The 19,192-nt window shown below is 34.8% G+C and overlaps 1 protein-coding gene across 1 annotated transcript in view; it reads left to right on the top strand.

Annotated features, from left to right (window-relative positions):
* The window catches only part of LOC127873995 (choline transporter-like protein 1), a 33,342-nt gene extending 17,906 nt beyond the window's left edge, over positions 1–15,436 (top strand). The window contains exons 14-20 of the mRNA XM_052418096.1: positions 3,262–3,315; positions 4,221–4,307; positions 4,866–4,981; positions 5,971–6,137; positions 7,111–7,203; positions 9,390–9,482; positions 12,409–15,436. Coding sequence (XP_052274056.1) covers positions 3,262–3,315; positions 4,221–4,307; positions 4,866–4,981; positions 5,971–6,137; positions 7,111–7,203; positions 9,390–9,482; positions 12,409–12,495 — 697 coding nt within the window. The 3' untranslated portion in view covers positions 12,496–15,436. The remainder of the gene's footprint in view (positions 1–3,261; positions 3,316–4,220; positions 4,308–4,865; positions 4,982–5,970; positions 6,138–7,110; positions 7,204–9,389; positions 9,483–12,408) is intronic.
* Positions 15,437–19,192: the final 3,756 nt, after the last annotated feature.

Below are 19,192 nucleotides of genomic sequence, written 5' to 3'. Positions count from 1 at the left end.
AACTGATTTTGGCTTTAATAAGAAGGCCACAGGTCTGCAAGTGCACTTTTATAACCCGTATGGAAGATAAATGGCAGTGTATGTTGAAACCAACCAAAGATCCATGTAGTGTATATTTGTAAGTAACTTTTCAATGTGAGATGAATACTTTGATGATGAAAAGAGTATTTCTCTGCTGTATCTTAAGTGAATTTTCCCAACTATGTAAATAACATCACCTAACTTAAAAGAAAACAATGTTTTGTTTTTAGACTTTTAATACTTATTGCGTTTTATAATATTACAATTTTTTATAATAAGAACCAAAATGATTTCTGCATTATCATATCGATACAATTACGAGACTATAAAAATGATATAAGTATAGTTATAAGTAAACATTTATGATCTACGTTACATTATATTATGCTAAATACTATTTTATATAAAGGATTTCAGCTAAAATAGTATACTCTAATGAAGTTCTTAATACTGTACGTTCTATAATGTCATATTCATCAAGATAAGTTATTTTTACTTCACCAAAGTAGTACTAATTGTAAAAGATATGAATATGAATAATGTAAAACATAAGTTATTTTACCAAAAACAGTGATCTATTTAGTAATATATTTCAAAATCTTGAAGTACCTTTTATAATATAAAACAAATGTTCACCTGACTTCAATGCACTATTATGAGTTACTGTATCATCATGCTGAAGATAATGTCGGTCTTGTGTGATAATTTATTTAACATACACGCACGTTACATAAATTCACAGTCTTGTTCCAAAACACGAATTACTATGGCAGTATATGTATCTCCTTATCTTTTATCGTTTACAATAAATATCTAGGGTTTAAACAGCCATTCGCTTCACATGCGCATTCAAACAAGCATCCTTGGTCAGATCGATAGCACTTACATCGTTCTGTACTCAACTTAGTTTGACAGCCACATGATACTTACTGGACACATGCTGCAGTGACCATTGGTCTCCTCATTCATACCGATTTCAATGAATTTTCTTCAAGTTTCCATGCGCCAGTATCAAGAGGATCATCAGGCTGAAAATCGTTATATGTGGCATTTAGCCTTATCTTTGCCTGATACTTTGCCCTTTTAATGTGAAGTGCAAGCGCATCATTTGTAGGGAGTAACAAATCCAAACTCTTCCTTGCTTTCAAAAATAACCGATACCTTCATGTGTCAATGTTTGGTGGGTGGTCGTGACAGCAGCCATACAGCACACATAGAAATTTAGAAACTGCTAGAGCATCACCATCTCTACCAACACTCTCCAACGTATCAGGTTGTGCTATAAACTTCACCCTGGCGGTTTTCTTACTTATTCCATTTAGAGCAGACGTGGTGTCGCATCCTGTAAATGCGTGAACTCCAAAATGTTCCTTCTGGCTGTACCTTTTGACTGTTTGCATAAGATTCAACAGTCTGCTCTTTCAGCCTTTTCTTTGCTAATAGAGTAGCAAATGAGACCCTTAACATGGGGCCAGTGTAGTTCATGAAAGCCAACACCAAGTTTTATATATCAAATGAATGTCTAAGTCTGAATTTTATTGTAATTGGTATTATTTTTTCCATAAGTGTTGGAAATGCCATGGAAACAAAATGGTGTCAAGGATGGCCGCCAAAACCAAAAACATACCTGAAGTTGAATAGTTGGCCATATTAAGCATTTGTTCATGACAATTTCTATATTTTATTCCATAAAACATATCATTATAAATTAAAATAGACGTTTTCAGTGAAAACAGTAGTACAATGCTTGTAATACATATTTGGTAACCATTTATTTGAAATAAAATGAATAAAAAACACTCATGTAGGTGCTGTTTTAATGAGATCTTTATAAATGATAACATATATTGATAAAAACACAGTTTAAATTATGATTGGTTCATAATTATGATTATGATTGGTTCAATTATTTATTATTATAATTCATTGAGTAAAGTTTTACCTCGACTTTAACAGTTTGATAAATATTCTGTGATATCATTAGTTGCAACGTCCTTAGATGCTATTGAGAAAAGTCTGTTCTCCTCTTCATGCACTCAGATTATGTCATATGAACCAAAGAGCTGCATCATTTTCTTGATGCACTCTTCCTCGGAAGAAACTCTCGAACGAGTTCAATCTGCTCTATTCTTGAATATTCTTATATATTCGTCATCATCATTTCAATTGAACAATGTCATGGTACTATTGGAAACCTCAGATCTTACTGACCACGTAAAACAAACCCTATCTCTTGCCTGGTCCTGTCTTGTTATTCCAATAATAACCCCTGTCGTTTTACACATTCTGTTTATCCACTCAGTAGCTTGGTCGACAGGTACTCCGTTGAATGCTTTTCCTTCAGCCTGACTACAAAGTGACCTTCAATAAACTCTTTGAACACTTCAGATGCTGCATATTCTAAGGCTTTTATGTCTGCTAGACATACAGAACCCAAACGGGCATAGGTTGTGTGGTCGCATACCATTAGCCACGGTAGCATCTCAGAAAAGGCTTCAGTATGCAACAGCCAATCGCCTATTCTTTGGGCTTTAATGAACTTTATAAGGATGTCAACCAAATGTAGGTAGGAATTCAAGATAGGAAAGCTCTTCACTTCACTTTTCTCTTTGTCGAATTTATCTAGTAATTTACCAGGGATTAGATCAGCAGTTTAAACAGGGTGAAGAATTTACACTTAATAACAATGTAATAAGATACTGAAATACACAAATGAGTCTCGTTTATATTTTTAAAATACTTTTTGAACATAATATTATATTCTGTTGATTTTCAATGCCAGTTGTCATGTTTATTTTGGCATAAAAGTGCACTAAATGACCTTTTGACCTATATAAGTGAACACTAGAATAGATAAAATTTTAATTAGATCCAAGCAGTTCTATTTTCAGACAATATTACTGCCTTAAACTTTTCAATTTTTGTAAAACATCACAATGAGATGTATTTCAACTCCTAAACAACTGAAAACTGTACCCATTGACCTTTGACCCAATCAAAAGGATGTCAAGCACCTGAGAAGGTGACATCCCCTCTACATTTTTAGCAGACGGTATGTAGATACCAAAAAACATAAAAAGAAGCCATGTTTAAAAAATGCCAACCAACTTCTTTTTCAGGCACATTTCTCAGATGTTTAGGTTAACTATACATCAAATTAAGTCGATATGACATACACATGCAAATTCGAATTAAATTTCTAAGAAACGTTCCATATTTTATAATGGTTTCATATTTTAGGAATAAAGACCAACTCGGTTTTCCAGTCTTGCGATCTATAGGAAACATCATACGGTATGTTATTCTTTTATCAGTCTTTATTATAACAATATGACCACTATGGCACAAGATCTCACGTCTGAGAAATGTTTTAAATATGGACTGAGAGAAGACATGTTTTAAACAGAACAAAACAAAATGGATTAGTTACGACTTAAGCATATACAGCTTTTCGTCAAAATAATAATATAGAGGATATTTGTTGGATTCGGTGGATTATCGATTTTAATTCACGAGTGATCATAGAAAAATATATTTTCTATGATCACGCGTGAATTGAAATCGATATTCCACCGAATCAAACAAACTTTCATTTTATTTTACGCTTTTGTCACAGTTAATATAGTAACATTGTTAAGGAGTTTAACTAAAAAATTTAGCTGGGATAATGACGATATTTCACAATAAACAGTGAAAGTTATCGATAATTTTCACTGATAATTTTCACTGTTTCAAACAATGAAAATATCAGTCTTACCTCACTGATATTTGTCTATAAACCACTGGATAGCATGAAATAAAAAGCAATAATACATACACATGCGTAAAAATAACAACAATTTTGTTTATGCATTTTACTAATGTAAGAGAAGGCTTTTTACTATTTCTTTCAAATAAAGTGAAGTGCATGTTCAAAATCCGTGATTGATTAAGAAAACCAAGTATGCAGTTTAAAGATATTTTGCTAACAAAGCCAATATGTATCATGCCACCCTGAATGCGACTTGTTTTTGCAATCGGAAACTGATTTGACCAACTCTTGTAGAGAACAATTATATAAAGATGGTAACACAAATATAACACTTCTGAGCCTTGCGGTTTCAGAGAATAAAGTATGTAAATGTTTTTTCTATAAAGTCTCCTACTGTATCGATCGAATCATGTATACACTTAAAAAGTTTTATGTATTTTGCTTCCAGGTATCATATTGGATCGCTAGCGTTCGGATCGTTGGTCATCACCTTTGTGGTTGTATTACGAATGGTGCTTTCGTTCATTGAAAATAGGTACTACGTTGAGCCCCCACCCCCTCCCCAGATAGTATTAGTAACACTTTTCCTTGAATTGGCGTGAGTTATGGAATGGGAAATTATCACCAGCAACTCGATAAAGATAACTAAACTTGAGAAAATATGAGACGTTTAAATATCTACCAAACTCTGAAAACTGCAATTATCAGGCTTGAAATGATTCTCTGATTTCTGATATTTATTAAACTTAAGATTTCATTAATTTCATGTCAACACATTATGTTTACCAAGCATCCAAATCTTAACTGAATCCCGCTTGGGCTATAAAAAGGAGGATTGATGAATGTGCGTAAAGATTCTTCCAAATTAGCCTGTCAGTCCGCACATGCCAATCAGGGAAGACACTCCGCTTTATAGTATTTTTCGTTTAAATGAAGTCTCTTGTTATCATATATACAGTTTACGCGGACAGTGTTGTCCCTGATAAGCCTGTGTGGAGTGCACAGGCTTATATAAGATTTTACTTTACGCACATGCATTAAGCCCCTTTATATCAGCACAGTTCAATTATTGTATTGAGCATTTATTTAACAGGTTACGATCGAAGACGCATCCGATCGCCCTGTTCCTGCTGAAGTGTCTGAAATGCTGTCTGTGGTGCTTTGAACAGTTTTTGAAATTCTTGAGTAACAACGCCTACATAGAAATAGGTAAAAACTTTCAGAGAGAGCTGCTGGTAGACTTTCAGAGAGAGTTGCTGGTAGACTTTCAGAGAGAGCTGCTGGTAGACTTTCAGAGAGAGCTGCTGGTAGACTTTCAGAGAGAGCTGCTGGTAGACTTTCAGAGAGAGCTGCTGGTAGACTTTCAGAGAGAGCTGCTGGAAGACTCTCAGAGAGAGCTGCTGGTAGACTTTCAGAGAGAGCTGCTGGTAGACTTTCAGAGAGAGCTGATGGTAGACTTTCAGAGAGAGCTGCTGGTAGACTTTATAAGACTATTAGCATCTGTCTAGATAAACTGGGCTAAATGCATGTTCGTTGAATGTCGTCCCATTTTAGTCTGTGCAGTCCGCGCTGGCTAACTACAGACGACACTTTCCGCTTCCAAAGAATTTTTTGTTAAAATGATGTCTCTTCTTAACGAAAATCTTAACGAAATTAGGCGGAAAGGGTCGTCCCGGCATTTGCCTGTGTGGACTGCACAGGCTTATCTGGGACGACACGTGACGCACATGCATATGCTTAATAGCCATGTTGTCCCAGAACGAGGCTAGGTGTAAATTATTTTGATAGAATTTGAAAAGTACAAATGACTTAACGTTTAAACAGTAAAAGGTCAGGTACGTACATCACTGGACATATATTAATACACCTCTCATACATATTTGAATACTGAAGCATAGTCACACACGATTTCCAACAGACTTGTCCTAAATTTTCATAAGTAGTATGCATTCGTATCTAAAACTTCAAAACAACTGAAACTTCAGCTATACCGGCAAGAGAGACACGAACCCATAGCACGTGGCCCATCATTTATGACAAGGGACCAATGACAAAACAGTCCGACACACGCCAAGGCAGTAGGTTCCAAAAAAAAACACTCATAACTAACGTGCACAAAAGCTGTTAAATGCCTATATAGAGAGCATTCATGTATAATGTATTTAATACTGAACTGCAGCTAATGTGTTTCGTTTCAGCCATCCACGGCTACGGTTTTTGCAAAGCGGCCCGTCAAGCGTTTCACGTGATTGTTGACAACGTTCTTCGAGTCGCCGCCATTAACTCCGTCGGGGTTTTTGTACTTTTTCTCGGCAAACTGGCAACAGTTGCCATTGTAACTGTTGCTGGTATTGAGTTTATATCGGTAAGTCTTTCTTACGCTTGCCGTTTTTTATTATTAAATTAACTTCGATTTACCGATGCATATGTGTCAATAAATAATGCCGTTGAATTCTGATGCGAAGGAATTTAACCACGAACGCGTTAGCCTTTGTGAGTAATTTCCACGCATGCGCACGACATAAACAGGGTTCATGATTAACGGGGTTTTCATGGGTTTACACACGGGCTGGACAGAATGTAAACACACCGTTACGAACTTTACTTGTACAAATAGCTTAAGTCATTGAAATACATTTGCAAAAATCTTTAGTGCATACAAGACAGTTTGTATTGCAGTTTTGCCGATATACTAAAAATGAAGAATAAATCCTGTAAAACGTCTGAAATCGGTGCCAAAATTTCACGTTGCGTGCTGCATGAGCGTGTAGAGGAATGTTGCACAATTATAAAATAAAGCAATTCTTATGTAAATCACATTCCCATAAGCAGGATAAAAACTGCCTTTAATACACAAGTTGAAATTCTTAAGAAAAAATAGTTTTAGAAAGTAATAGGAAAAAGCACCACTCACCTGCGTGTTTACATCAATTAAAGCTCAATTGTGAACCCCACGAAGTCACGTGCTCCTGAACCCGATACAGTTCTTTAGAGACCAATAAATAGAGATAATGCGAAATTATTTCACTTCTTACATGACTTAATTCATAGTTGTTCACTAATTAGGGACGCCACTTTCCGCTTTTATGATATTTTTCGTTTCAAGAAAGTCTCCTCTTAGTAAAAATCTTAGTAAATTGCACAGGCTAATCTGGAACGACCCTTTACGCACATGCATTAGGTAATTTTGTATTCCTTCGTTACAAATGTACTCTGGTCATTTCCAACTATTCTACTAAGGCAAAACATTTAAAAAAAGTGCCAATACATGTCAGATTAATGTATGTATGAATATTTTCACAGAACCTCAGTATGCAAATAGACAATTTTACTTACAGGTGCGGAAGAACATCAACTTTGTTTGGCTCCCTGTATTATTAACGGCGATATTCGCGTACTTCATCGCGAGCTGCTTCATGTCTGTATATGAGGTGAGGACCGTGAAATCTCACACCGTTCAATCGACTAACGCAACGTCTGTGGTTCGCTGTGTTTGTAATCAAAATATCTGATAGTTCTATCGAATATGGTCATGGAGTAATGTCCACATCTCATCATGACATTTTCCATTGCCTCAGCCGATGGCATGAGCATAATTTTATTTTCGTAGCCGTCGGCATGACCATCTAATAAGTAGCCACGGCCGATGTATTGAGCCGTTTTTCTAACCTCACTCGAATTAAAACGTTGATAAAAATGTTGTGTGTTCATGTGGGATGCTGTAATTTGGAATAACCAAAGACAAATTATTAAAGATTTCAATAAAATGTTGTTCATATTTATTTTTGGTCTAAATCCTGTGTAATTAGAGTTTGACTGAGAGAGTGGTGAATTTTGTTTGATTTGTGACCACATTCTCACGGATTTCTTTAAAAGTAAGCAGCTAGGAAGGTAGGGATTACGTTCACAACGTCCTTCTTACATAGGCTCTCAAAGAACACACTCAAACCTGCTCAATTCAATACGTAAAATATAAAGAATAGGGAGATACACTCCGCTTCTAACCGACATGTATCTAATAGCTCAGCCGATGGATGTACCACAGACGTTGCGTTAGTCGATTGAAGGGTGTGAATATTATGAAATATCGGACGACAGATTTAAATACGATGTATTTGTTAGCTCACGTCTTGTGAGCTATATTTTCTTGAAAGACCATTGGAAGGAAATGAACGAGCCTCGCTTTGGAAAAACGGGGTTTAACGCATGTGCGTAAAGTGTCATCCCAGATAAGCCTGTGCAGACTAATATGGGACGACACTTTACGCCTAAACTGGATTTTCTCTAAGAAGAGCCTACCTTTAAACGAAAAAATCAATTAAAGCGGAAAGTGTCGTTTATGATTAACTTTTGCGGACTGCATTCAGTCCCGTTTTCTTAGAGCGTAGCTCAAATGTAATTACAGAAATGCACTTGAGATAAAGGTAAGTTAGGTAATAAGATTATTATGTTGAACGGGTGTAATGGGATGCGGTCCCTGATATTCTTTAATCATATCAAACAATGATGCATATATGCATTGTTAGCGCTAAAATTTGAAGTGATTTTGAATAAGAGGATGTGGAAATAACCATAGGCGCTCGATGTCAATGTTTATATTTTTATTTATTTTTTTTATTATTATTATTTTGTTTTTAGTTACCGGTAGTTTATTATAATGCAAACACATACTAAATCAATAAAAATCTTCCGACAAAACGTCTGCTTAAAAAAGGTTCGACTATGCACATAGAAATTGACAAGGTAAATCACTCGCCATTTTCTGAAGCAACGGAAGTGCATCATTATGCATAATTAAATCGCTGTCACCCCGCTCGCTTATTGAAATCCGCGCGCAGGCCGGGAACCTCGATCTTTAAATATCAATAACAGTCAACAAACACTACGGGCGTCAGATTTGAATTTTGAATCGGTGATTTTTTTTTTGGAAACCACCATGGCAGACCAAATCCAGTTAAACAATGGGTAAGGAATGATTCATGTGTATGCAATTTACAACATATTTTGTTGATTACCCCATTAAGTGAGTGAAACAATAGTTACGGGAATTTATCACATCGTCTGTGGAGGTCTCTTAAGGCTATAGGCATACACGCATGTACATGACTGTTATTGATATTTAAAGATCGAGGTCCCCGGCCTGCGCGCGGATTTCAATAAGCGAGCGGGATGACAGCGATTTAATTATGCATACTGATGCACTTCCGTTGCTTCAGAAAATGGCGAGTGATTTACCTTGTCAATTTTTATGTACACAGTCAAACTTTTTTTAAGCAGACGTTTTGTCGGAAGATTTTTATTGATTTAGTATGTGTTTGCATTATAATAAACTACGGGTAACTAAAAACAAAATAATAATAATAAAAAAATAAAAAATAAATATAAACATTGACATCGAGCGCCTATGGAAATAACCACAAAACCAAATACTAGTAACCAAAAAATCCCCTTAACGAAATCAATAAAAAGTATATCACGTCCAGAAAAAAATACGCCTCTCAACCACAGTGTGTAGAAAACTGTTAAGACCCGGTGTCTTTCAAGTTCGTTGTTATGTATGTTACAGAATTATCATATCACTAAAACACCACAATATGGACACCATTTCATGTTTCAGATGACGATTGACACCATTTTTATTTGTTTCTGTGAAGACTCGCTGATGAACGACGGAGACACGCGTCCGTACTTTATGAGCATTGGACTCCAGGTATAGCTCACAGGCATAAGACTGCCTTAGATATGCATACACAGCATTACCGTATACAGGGTGTAGGATCAACGGGGTTCACAGGGGTTTACACACGGGCTGAACGGAATGTAAACACACCGTTAAGAACGAAATGTTTTGCAAATATCTCAATTAATTGAATTGCATTTGCAAAATTCTTTAGCGCAAAAACGACAGCTGTTATTGCAGTTTGTGCCGATATCTTAAGATTTAAGAATAAATCATTGAATACGTCTGAAATTGGTGCCGAAATTTCATGTTGCGTGCAGCATAACCGTGTATATGTTGCGTTACACATCGAATTTTTGGCCAAGAACACGGTCTTATGAAATAAAATTATTCTGATGTATTTCTCCATAAGCAGCATAAAACTGTCGTTCATGCGCTAGTCGAAATTCTAAAAAAAAAAGTTATTTAAAAAGCACCACATACCGGTGTGTTTACATCCATGACCGTTCAAATGTGAAAACCGCAACGTCACGTGATCATGCACCTAGTATTTGACTGAACGACAACATTGTCTTAAAGCCTTTTCACGTTTTGGTAAATTGACAAAATAAAAAAAATGTTTCAGATTCGCAAATTTTCGTTTTAGTTATGAAATTTTCGAGGAAACATTAATACTGAACATTTACCATGCTCTAAAATAGCAATTGTATGCATCTTTTGACGATTTAAAACCTGAAAATTATAAAGCGTTGCAACGCGTAACGATTGAATAATTTGTAGAGGTCTATTGTTGTCGTTATATTTTGTGAAGCTACGATGATTGCTTATATATGGTATAAAATACATCTTTATTTGTATGAGCACGGATGGCCGAGTGGTCTTAATGGTAGACTTTTTACTCCAGGAATTCAGGGGTCTGTGGTTCGAGCCATGTTGAGGGTTACTTTTTTTCTTTTTCTTTTAAATTTTAGTCTTGATTTTTTACTTGAGCTTTTTAGATCCCATGGTTACATTTATCAATATAAAGCATTCAATGACAAACTTCAATACATGCCAAAATCTGTGAAAAGGCCCCTTTAAATGAGTCACATTGTCAATAATGAGCGTTAATATCACACATATTGGCAATATTGACCGTTAATATCACACATATTGGAAATATTGATCGTTAATGTCCCACATATTTGAACGAACAGACGTATCGTTGTCAGTCGAATATAGTTTTCTAGAAGCATTAACATACATGTATATTAAATCGTAAATCATATAAACCAAATATATTATCATATCCTAAATCTTTTTGGCATATACGATTCGGACCGGATTAAAATCGCGCCTGTAATTGAACACATTTGAACACAACCTTAACTTTTCAATACCATTATTTGTAGTTTGTCAACCTCAAAATATACTTATACTCGAAGATCGCCGTGGTGAAGTGGATATGGTGTCCGCCTAGCGATCGGGAGAAAAAAAAAACTTTTAAATATACTTAACTCTTTCAGCGCTGGAACCGAATTTTAAAGGCCTTTGCAAACAGTTTGGATCCAAATGAGACGCCACAGAACGTGGCGTCTTATCAGGATCCAAACTGTTTGCTATTCCGATAGTATTCTTTGAAAAAAAAATGAAGAAAATGCAAATTTTAGACATTTAGCAGACGACATTTTAGCAGACGACAAATTTCCCAGCATGCAAAGGGTTAACACAGAGATCTACACGTGTCAAAGAATACACCGTCCACTGCAAGATTACATACAATGTAAAATTAAACTTATTGAGGTATTAGTGCATTAGCGGTTGTCCCAAAGGTCAGATTAAGGTAAACCTAACCATGTCCTTTATGCACAAGATTATCAGAAAACATGAGAGTGTCATTTTAAATCCGATTATTATTTTAGAAGCTTGTATTTTAAGCACAGAGGCTTAACGTTCGACCTGCACTGATTCAGAGGTTAAATGAAGTCTCATGATTTGAATGGTTGTAATTTATCGCTTAACCCTTAACCACTTAGATACGTATTTTGACGCAATCGTAGTCCATAGAAAGTTAAATTTAATCAAAGACTTGTCTTACAAGATTCAAGTTTTAAAGGCTTTTTTTAACCCTCAGATACTGATGAGCAGCAAACAGTATAAAACCGGAACAGTCTGCGAGTTACTCTCGGGCTTTTCTGGTTTTATGCTGTTTGCAAATAACTATTTTCGCTTTGGGAAATTAATTGAATGTTTGGTTAAAGTATCACGGACCTTCAAAAGTTATCCCGATCAAGTTGTATTTGTTAACATAAATTTATCTGCACTAATATAACACTCAAATTGAACATGATCCGGTGTAAATACTATTTTAATGGTTTGAAAATAAATCAATTTTAATCACTTTGCCCATCGAGTGTTTTTGTTATCAAACTTACAACGTGTATTAGTTAAGAGGCCTTGCATGTGCATGATTTGTGCTAGTTGTTTTGTTTTAATGTTATGGTCGTGTTGAAGTTTAAAGAGAATCATACACAGTAATATAAACCTCCTATATCCCCCTTCTACGGACCAAGTTCAATAAGTAATAAGCCAGGATTAATGTCTTAATCGGATTTAAGGCCAAACTAATACAATTTATTCGTTTAGTCTAAACACAGCATCCTTGATGAGCGCCGAATTTTGCTTTATGTAACAAATGTAACAAATACAACTATTACGGTATTTCTGGTCAATATGGTAATCACATCTTCCATCCGTCCGTCAAATAAAGAGTTAAATAACCATAAGTATGTCTTAATTATTTTGGAGTTCATGCCCATGTCATCTTTGGTGTGTGCAGAGGATAACTACATCTTACGTGCGTGCGTGTGTTCGCGCGCGCATTTGTGTTTATATGATATATCGTGATATAACATACTGAAAGAAAATCAATTAAGAAAAATAAAAGGATGTTTATGTATCGTTTCCTTTTTTTCAGAAATGCATTACGTCTAGACTGGAAACAAACAGACCAACACGTGTAGAAAAGATAAATATAAACGTTGAAAATGGCAAAAAGGAATAAGCAATGAAACCTTTCGGTGGCATAATTGGTTGACAAAGACTATAGTTTATAAGATAGGGACATGCTATAGCATTTTACGATAACTCTTTACGATAACTATAGTGGGGGACATATTGTTTTTGCCCTGTCTGTTGCTTTGTTTGTTTGTGTGTTTGTTTGTTTGTTTGCGTCAAACTGTAACATTTTGCCTTAAATATCCTTAAAGGAGCCGTCCAACAGATTTTGGCATGTATTGAAGCATGTTATTAAATGCTTTATATTGATAAATTTCAACATTTTACCTAAAAATATTAAGTAAAAAAAAACAAGAATACATTTTTTTTAAAGGAAAAAAAGTAACCCTCAACAGGGCTCGAACCGCTGACCTCTGGAGTCCTGGAGTAAAAAGTCTGCCGCCTGGACCGCTCGACCATCCATGCTCATACTTAGAGCGGATGTATTTTTTTCCTATACAAGCAATCCTCGTAGTTTACCAAAATATAACTACAACAACAGAGCTTTCCAAATTATTCAATCGTTTCGCGTCGCAAGACGCATTATAATTTTCAGGTTTTAAAATCGTCAAAAGATGCATATAATGGATATTTAAGAGCATGGTAAATGGCCAGTATTACCATTTCCTCAAAAATATCATAACAAAAACGAAAATTTGCGAATCTGAAACAATTTTTTTTTATTTTGTCATTTTACCAATCTGTTGGACGGCCCCTTTAAATGTGTGTCAATGACGTAAATCAATTTATTACGGCTTCTTTTATGTGTAACACGATACCATGAAATGTTGCATTCATTTAGGGTGTTGCGGCAGTTCATTTATCCGAGGATATATTTATAGCAACACCGATGATGCTATTATCACAACTCAATAGTTTTGTTATCAATATCATCAAAAATGACCGAGTTGGTTCAAAATATAATTGTCAATGGTTCGATCCCAGGTGGGGTCAACTTTTAAAATTACTTTTTTTACTTTCTTTTATTCCATTCTTGATTTATACTGGAGCTCTTAAGTCCTGTTGTTTACATTTATCAATTTAAAGCAATTAATCACAAACTTCAAAACATGCCGAAATCTGTGAAGTAGTTAGTACATGCAAGTTATTAATGATTAAGGTCGAGTTTGATACTGTATGGTATTATGTTTGTGATTAAATATTGTCGTTTACAAATGTCTTTTGGTTAGCTGCTGTGATCCCAGTTAAGATTGTAAACAATTTCTTATGTTTATGCATATTCCTAACAATCTATGTACCGTTTCTTGGGTTTTTCCTCTGTATTTTATGAAATTTGACGTTGACGGTAGGGATAGTTAAAACAAAAAATCTCTGTTAAAAGTGCGGTGACCCCCCTTTTTTGTTTGTGTTTTATGACGACCATACGTAGATGAACATATTTGAGCAGTTTCGCAGAATTCTATTAGACAGAAAAAAAAAATCCATTTATGTGGTTACAATAGTAAACAAATGACGTTTTTTTTGGGTGACATAAAAATTATAAAAAATAAATTTCTTAAAATTTAACTTGTGTACTCCATTTTATTGGTAGTGTGTGGTTTAATTAAATGGTATATGATGTATCTTAGCTGATATAATATCTACATGTTGACAATTGTATAGGTTATTAATTATTTTACGCATTTAGAGATTTTTCATTTTTATTAAAAAAGTACATGTTATATAATGGTGATTAAAATAAAAACAAGGCCGGTGACCCTATGCTTTTATTTCATTTTTCATATGGTATTTGTATATATATATCTTAAATATAAATTTTGGACAAAATCTATTAGATGGAAACAAAATCAGCAATACCCCTTAACGCATTCAGATGATGTTATCACGTGATAGTCAAGATGGCGACGTCCATGCCGAGACAGTTATTGTTCGCCGTTTTATACCCTTAGTAATACGACTGGTATATAACATTACTTGAAAAAATGTTGATATTATCAGTATATTCGGTAATAATATTTCGCGATGTGCAATCGAAAGTACATCGCGAAAATATGTGACAAAACGATATACACACTATAAATAACGCAAGTATATTGATCATTTTATAGATAAACTATATACGATTCAATACGTATGCACAATTTGCATTCGTGGGTTTACCGCGTGATGATTATGATCAATCTACTGGCGTTTAGTGGTAGTTAACTTGTACCGATACCTAGTAAAATTTATTACCAAATATACTGAAAATATGAAAACTTAACAACTTTTCTCAAGTAATGTAATTTAACAGTCGTGATATTTTAAGCAATACTATGATTACAGGTGCTACCTAATTTACGGGAAAAGCTTTTTAAGTTTATTGATAACCATGTATTTTTAATAAATATATAGACATTATTGTGTTCAAAATATTATAATTGTTTCAATAATAAAGTAATGCATAAAAATCAATATTTAAACAAGTAACATGCTTGAAGATCTAGCATCTTATAATTTTGTGTTTTCTACCCGCCGGAATTTAAAGCTGGTTCGGTGGCTGCGGTATAGTGGATAGGGCGTCTGCTTACTGGCTTAGTCACTTAGGGGTCTCTGTATTGATCCCTTAAGTGGGGGCATTCTTTAGATAACCCTAAAGACACTAAGTACTGGTCCTACCCAGGAAACAGTTTGTTTTATCAAACGTCTTAATTCAACACTGATTTAACATAATCAAAATCATGTGATGTGTCAAATCAATTTTAGTTGACAAATTTTACAGGATTTTTTTTTAATCCGATAAGTTTTAGACTGTCAGTTTACACACACTAAGTATTGAAAGCCATACCTGGAATTTCGTCCGTGTACTACGGACATCATCAGCAGAATGAATATCTATTGTTGGGAAACGTTAACACCGCTAATTGTCTTTTTCTTATTATCAATGTGTAATTATGTGTAACAGCATGACGGCATACTTGTTTTGCAATAAAAATATTTGATAAATACAGGTATCTTGCAGGGTTCTAATTTTCTTTCGCAAACTATTGTCGAATAGTTTAAATTTTGTCGCCACTAAAAAGCTAGCCATTTTGTAGCAATTCTTAAGTTACAGTCTAAAGTGCATACACTTAGTTTGTATCTCTGTAGTTACAATTTGAATGCAAATATTATAATGCGTAATGTTATATCATCCATATTTTTTTATTTCAACATTCAAATAACACAAACAATAAAACATAGATCATCAGTAATCATATGGGCTTATTTATGTCAGTCATATATATATTCAGTACATATATAAAAATGTATGTGGTATTGTGTGGAGATACAAAACACTTCACATCATTTATTTGTACATAAAATAATAGTTACACAATAAGAAATACTTAAACACTGTCATCAACCTACAGTAAAATAATATTTACGTATATTACAAAGTGATGTTATCTTTTGAAAAACTGTGGAATCAATGCAGTAACATTTTATTACCCTTTACAAAATTAACAATGCTGGTTTTGTACTAACGCATAAAACTTTTATCATGGAGCAACAAGTAACAACCAATTTATTAAATAGTAAATACACAATAGAAAGGAAATCATATTAATGGCATTATGCATTAACTAAACAAGCTTTTTGCTACTGTTTAGAATTACACTACTAGTATCTTACTAAAAATGATCGCAAAATGTACTTAGTGCTTTTTCATACTTGTGGTAAGTTTTGTATTACAAGTTTGACATATATTTGCAGACACTAGTCAATATACAGACTAAATTTGCATGGGAACCTTCATATTTCGTCAGCATAATTGCGTTCAAATTGTTCATTTAACAACCCTTTGACATAGTTCGCACATCTGATCTTATTATGCCATATCTGATTTTTGTTTATAGATAGACAGATACAGACTTTTGAAAGTTCTATAAATGTTTACACATGTTCCATCCAAGTAAACCAACAGAACCAATAAATAAGATCACCACAGATAATAACTGTGCATATAGCTTGGAAATTTTAATAGTTCAGGAATCCCTCCTTTGTTGATTTCAGGAAACCAAAACTGTCAGTTTGCTCGATAGAATGGCTTGTGTGATGCCCAGCTCTTGCCTTGGCATAACAGCTTCTAAAAACGGAAAACCAACAAATATCTTAAAATTTGATAAATGATACGAAAATCCAATGGTATTAGATTTTTGTGGTTTAAGGCCTAAACTTATTAAAGTGATATGAAACCTTTCGGGACATCAGTAAAGTGCGAGCAGACAAGGTGTAAATACGTTAAAAACTAAAGCTAAAAGACTAAAAAGTTAAATCGGAATATCTTAAAATTGTGTGAATAAATGTGTTTCTGATGAATAACAACGACAACTTACCAGAATATTGCTCATGATCACACGTAAAACTGCTTTCTGAGAGCGAATGGAAAATGCGTCACGTATTCTGACAAGTAAACAGTAGGGTGTCGTTATTGAAATACCGCGAGAATAGAGATGCCAACTATAATGTTGAAAACAAATAATTTTTGAACAAGCGTTTGTTATTTGTCAGGATAAAGATAACAATAAGATATCAAAAAGATCAAAGCAAATAAATTCGAAAGAAATCCGAGATTCGGGCAATATATTTAAGACGGGTTATGTTTACCCAGGTTGTGTTTGGTTAAGACTGTCACTATAGGTCACATAACCCCAAACCGGAACTCCTGTTTGAAGGGTTACATGCAGTCAACTTGATACTTAGCACACATTGTTCAGTGCATGCTGCCTAGGATTTCTAAAATAGATTGCAAATGGTACGTTTTGGTATCAATTTGAATGTATATTTGTAAGCAATAAGAAAAAGAGCCATTTTTGTGCTCTACTTTTTCTGTTGATGGTTCCCGGCTTTGAAAGTAGGTCATACTATTTGAGACCAAAATGGCCGCCTCCACATCTGTCAAAACTGGTATGCCTATTCTAAGGTAAATATTTTGAGTTACAACACATAGAATTTGATAACATGCATTGTTTTCAAAAGATTATGCATTTATCTTTCCAATGATGTCTGATGATATAGTGCTCAAACGCTTGGTCATGGTAAAAAATAAAAATTGATATCGAACTTCAACTATTTTATATGTAATATAGAAGGAAATTAATTGCGCCTGCGCAACCTTTAAGAACTGCCGACCAAGTTAGTCGTCTGCCAGAATTTCGACAATTGACCATCAAAAACTCTCTGTATTGCAAAACATAACTGCCAGATGTCATTTTGACCCAAATTAGGGCTGTTTGCAATTGGGCTCTTGCACTTGGGGTCATAAGGGGGTAAATACTGGAAAATCACACCGAAACATGTTCCGGAGACATATTCTAAAACTACTTAAACACTCGGTATTGTTTTTCGGTGAAATTTTGACATAAATTTGCATCAATCTCAATAGTAAACCTAATGCATGTCTTTATTTCATCTGTATTTATTAATATTGTTTACTTTTTGAGACTTTTACATTAAAAATGCCCGCCAATTTTGGACCGACACTGCTATCTGCCTTCGCCTTCAACCCCGTCAGGCAGATCTACTTAGAATAACATTACTTTGCCTTATTTTTCCTGTTTGGATGTCTTTCTGAGTTCAAGTAAAATCAAGTATTCAGCTGAAAACACAAACAATGATAGTAATATTATGCTTTCTTTCCTGGAAGAATGTTGTTGTGATAGACCAAGCGTGAAAAACACCAGAGAATCTGTTTTTAAGTGACCTCAATATTATGCGTAAACCTAAGTGTGCATTTGTAGGCGGTGTCGAAATGGGTCTATAGCTCTGCCTGAACTGTCGTCCAAGTCCGGCTGAAGTGACAGGCCATCAAAAACTGTACAGCATGACTGATTCGGAGACGGCCCTCAACACTCGCCCAATCGTGTCGAGAGGATCGGTGTCTTTGCTGGTTAGTACGCCGTTATTTTGAATTAAATATATTGTTAAATGATTTCTTTGATATCCTGGCACACTTTTGTCACCAAAAGTAGGAAAATTGGGTGTTGAACATTTACTGCAGCTCTGAAACCAAATTTTGTGGCGATAACTTTGCCAGTGTGCCCGACAAGGTAATGCCGGCGTGGTGACTTATCCATTTGCAGCAAATAAAGCAACACAGACTATTGAAAGCTTACTCTAATTGTATCTCACTTACATTTGTTGGCACCGTAATGGGTAAATGTGCACAAAAAACCTTTTTTGTTTTCTCAGATTACACGGAATTGAGCACCCGACCAGACTTACACTTTCCGGAGCCTGTCCGAGACGGAACTCGAGCCGAGGAATCATAGGTCCTTGTGTGACAAAAGACTTAAAGCTCATGTCTGACGATGACTTTTGTTGAGTCAGGAAGTCAAGTGTGTTGTTTTTTCCATGCAAGCAAGCCCTTTTGTTGGGTTAAATGACACCAGAAATGCTGCTTCAACATGGATTTTACCTAAAATGTGCAAACAAAAATTTAAAAAGTGTGTTCGAATCCTGTTCAAATCTGCTTTGATGCACAAATATTGCCATTGATGATTTTGTTTTCACTTATTAAGTCATATGTTACATCAGCTTTACCTATTACAATCGAGAGTGATGCGTTGTATGGAGTCTAAGTGCTGCATGTCAGATGTAACCAAGTTTTGCTTTTCTACCTTAATTCTTGACGCGAAACGCTGTTATGGCCCTATTCCACTACGAAAACAAGCCCACGATTCGCTACGACTTCTAACATTCATTGAATCGGGAAGACTCGT

This window comes from Dreissena polymorpha, chromosome 3 (assembly GCF_020536995.1).
Source record: "Dreissena polymorpha isolate Duluth1 chromosome 3, UMN_Dpol_1.0, whole genome shotgun sequence".
In the NCBI taxonomy this organism is placed as follows: Eukaryota; Metazoa; Mollusca; class Bivalvia; order Myida; family Dreissenidae; genus Dreissena; species Dreissena polymorpha.
This window is presented reverse-complemented; position numbering and strand designations above follow the sequence as displayed.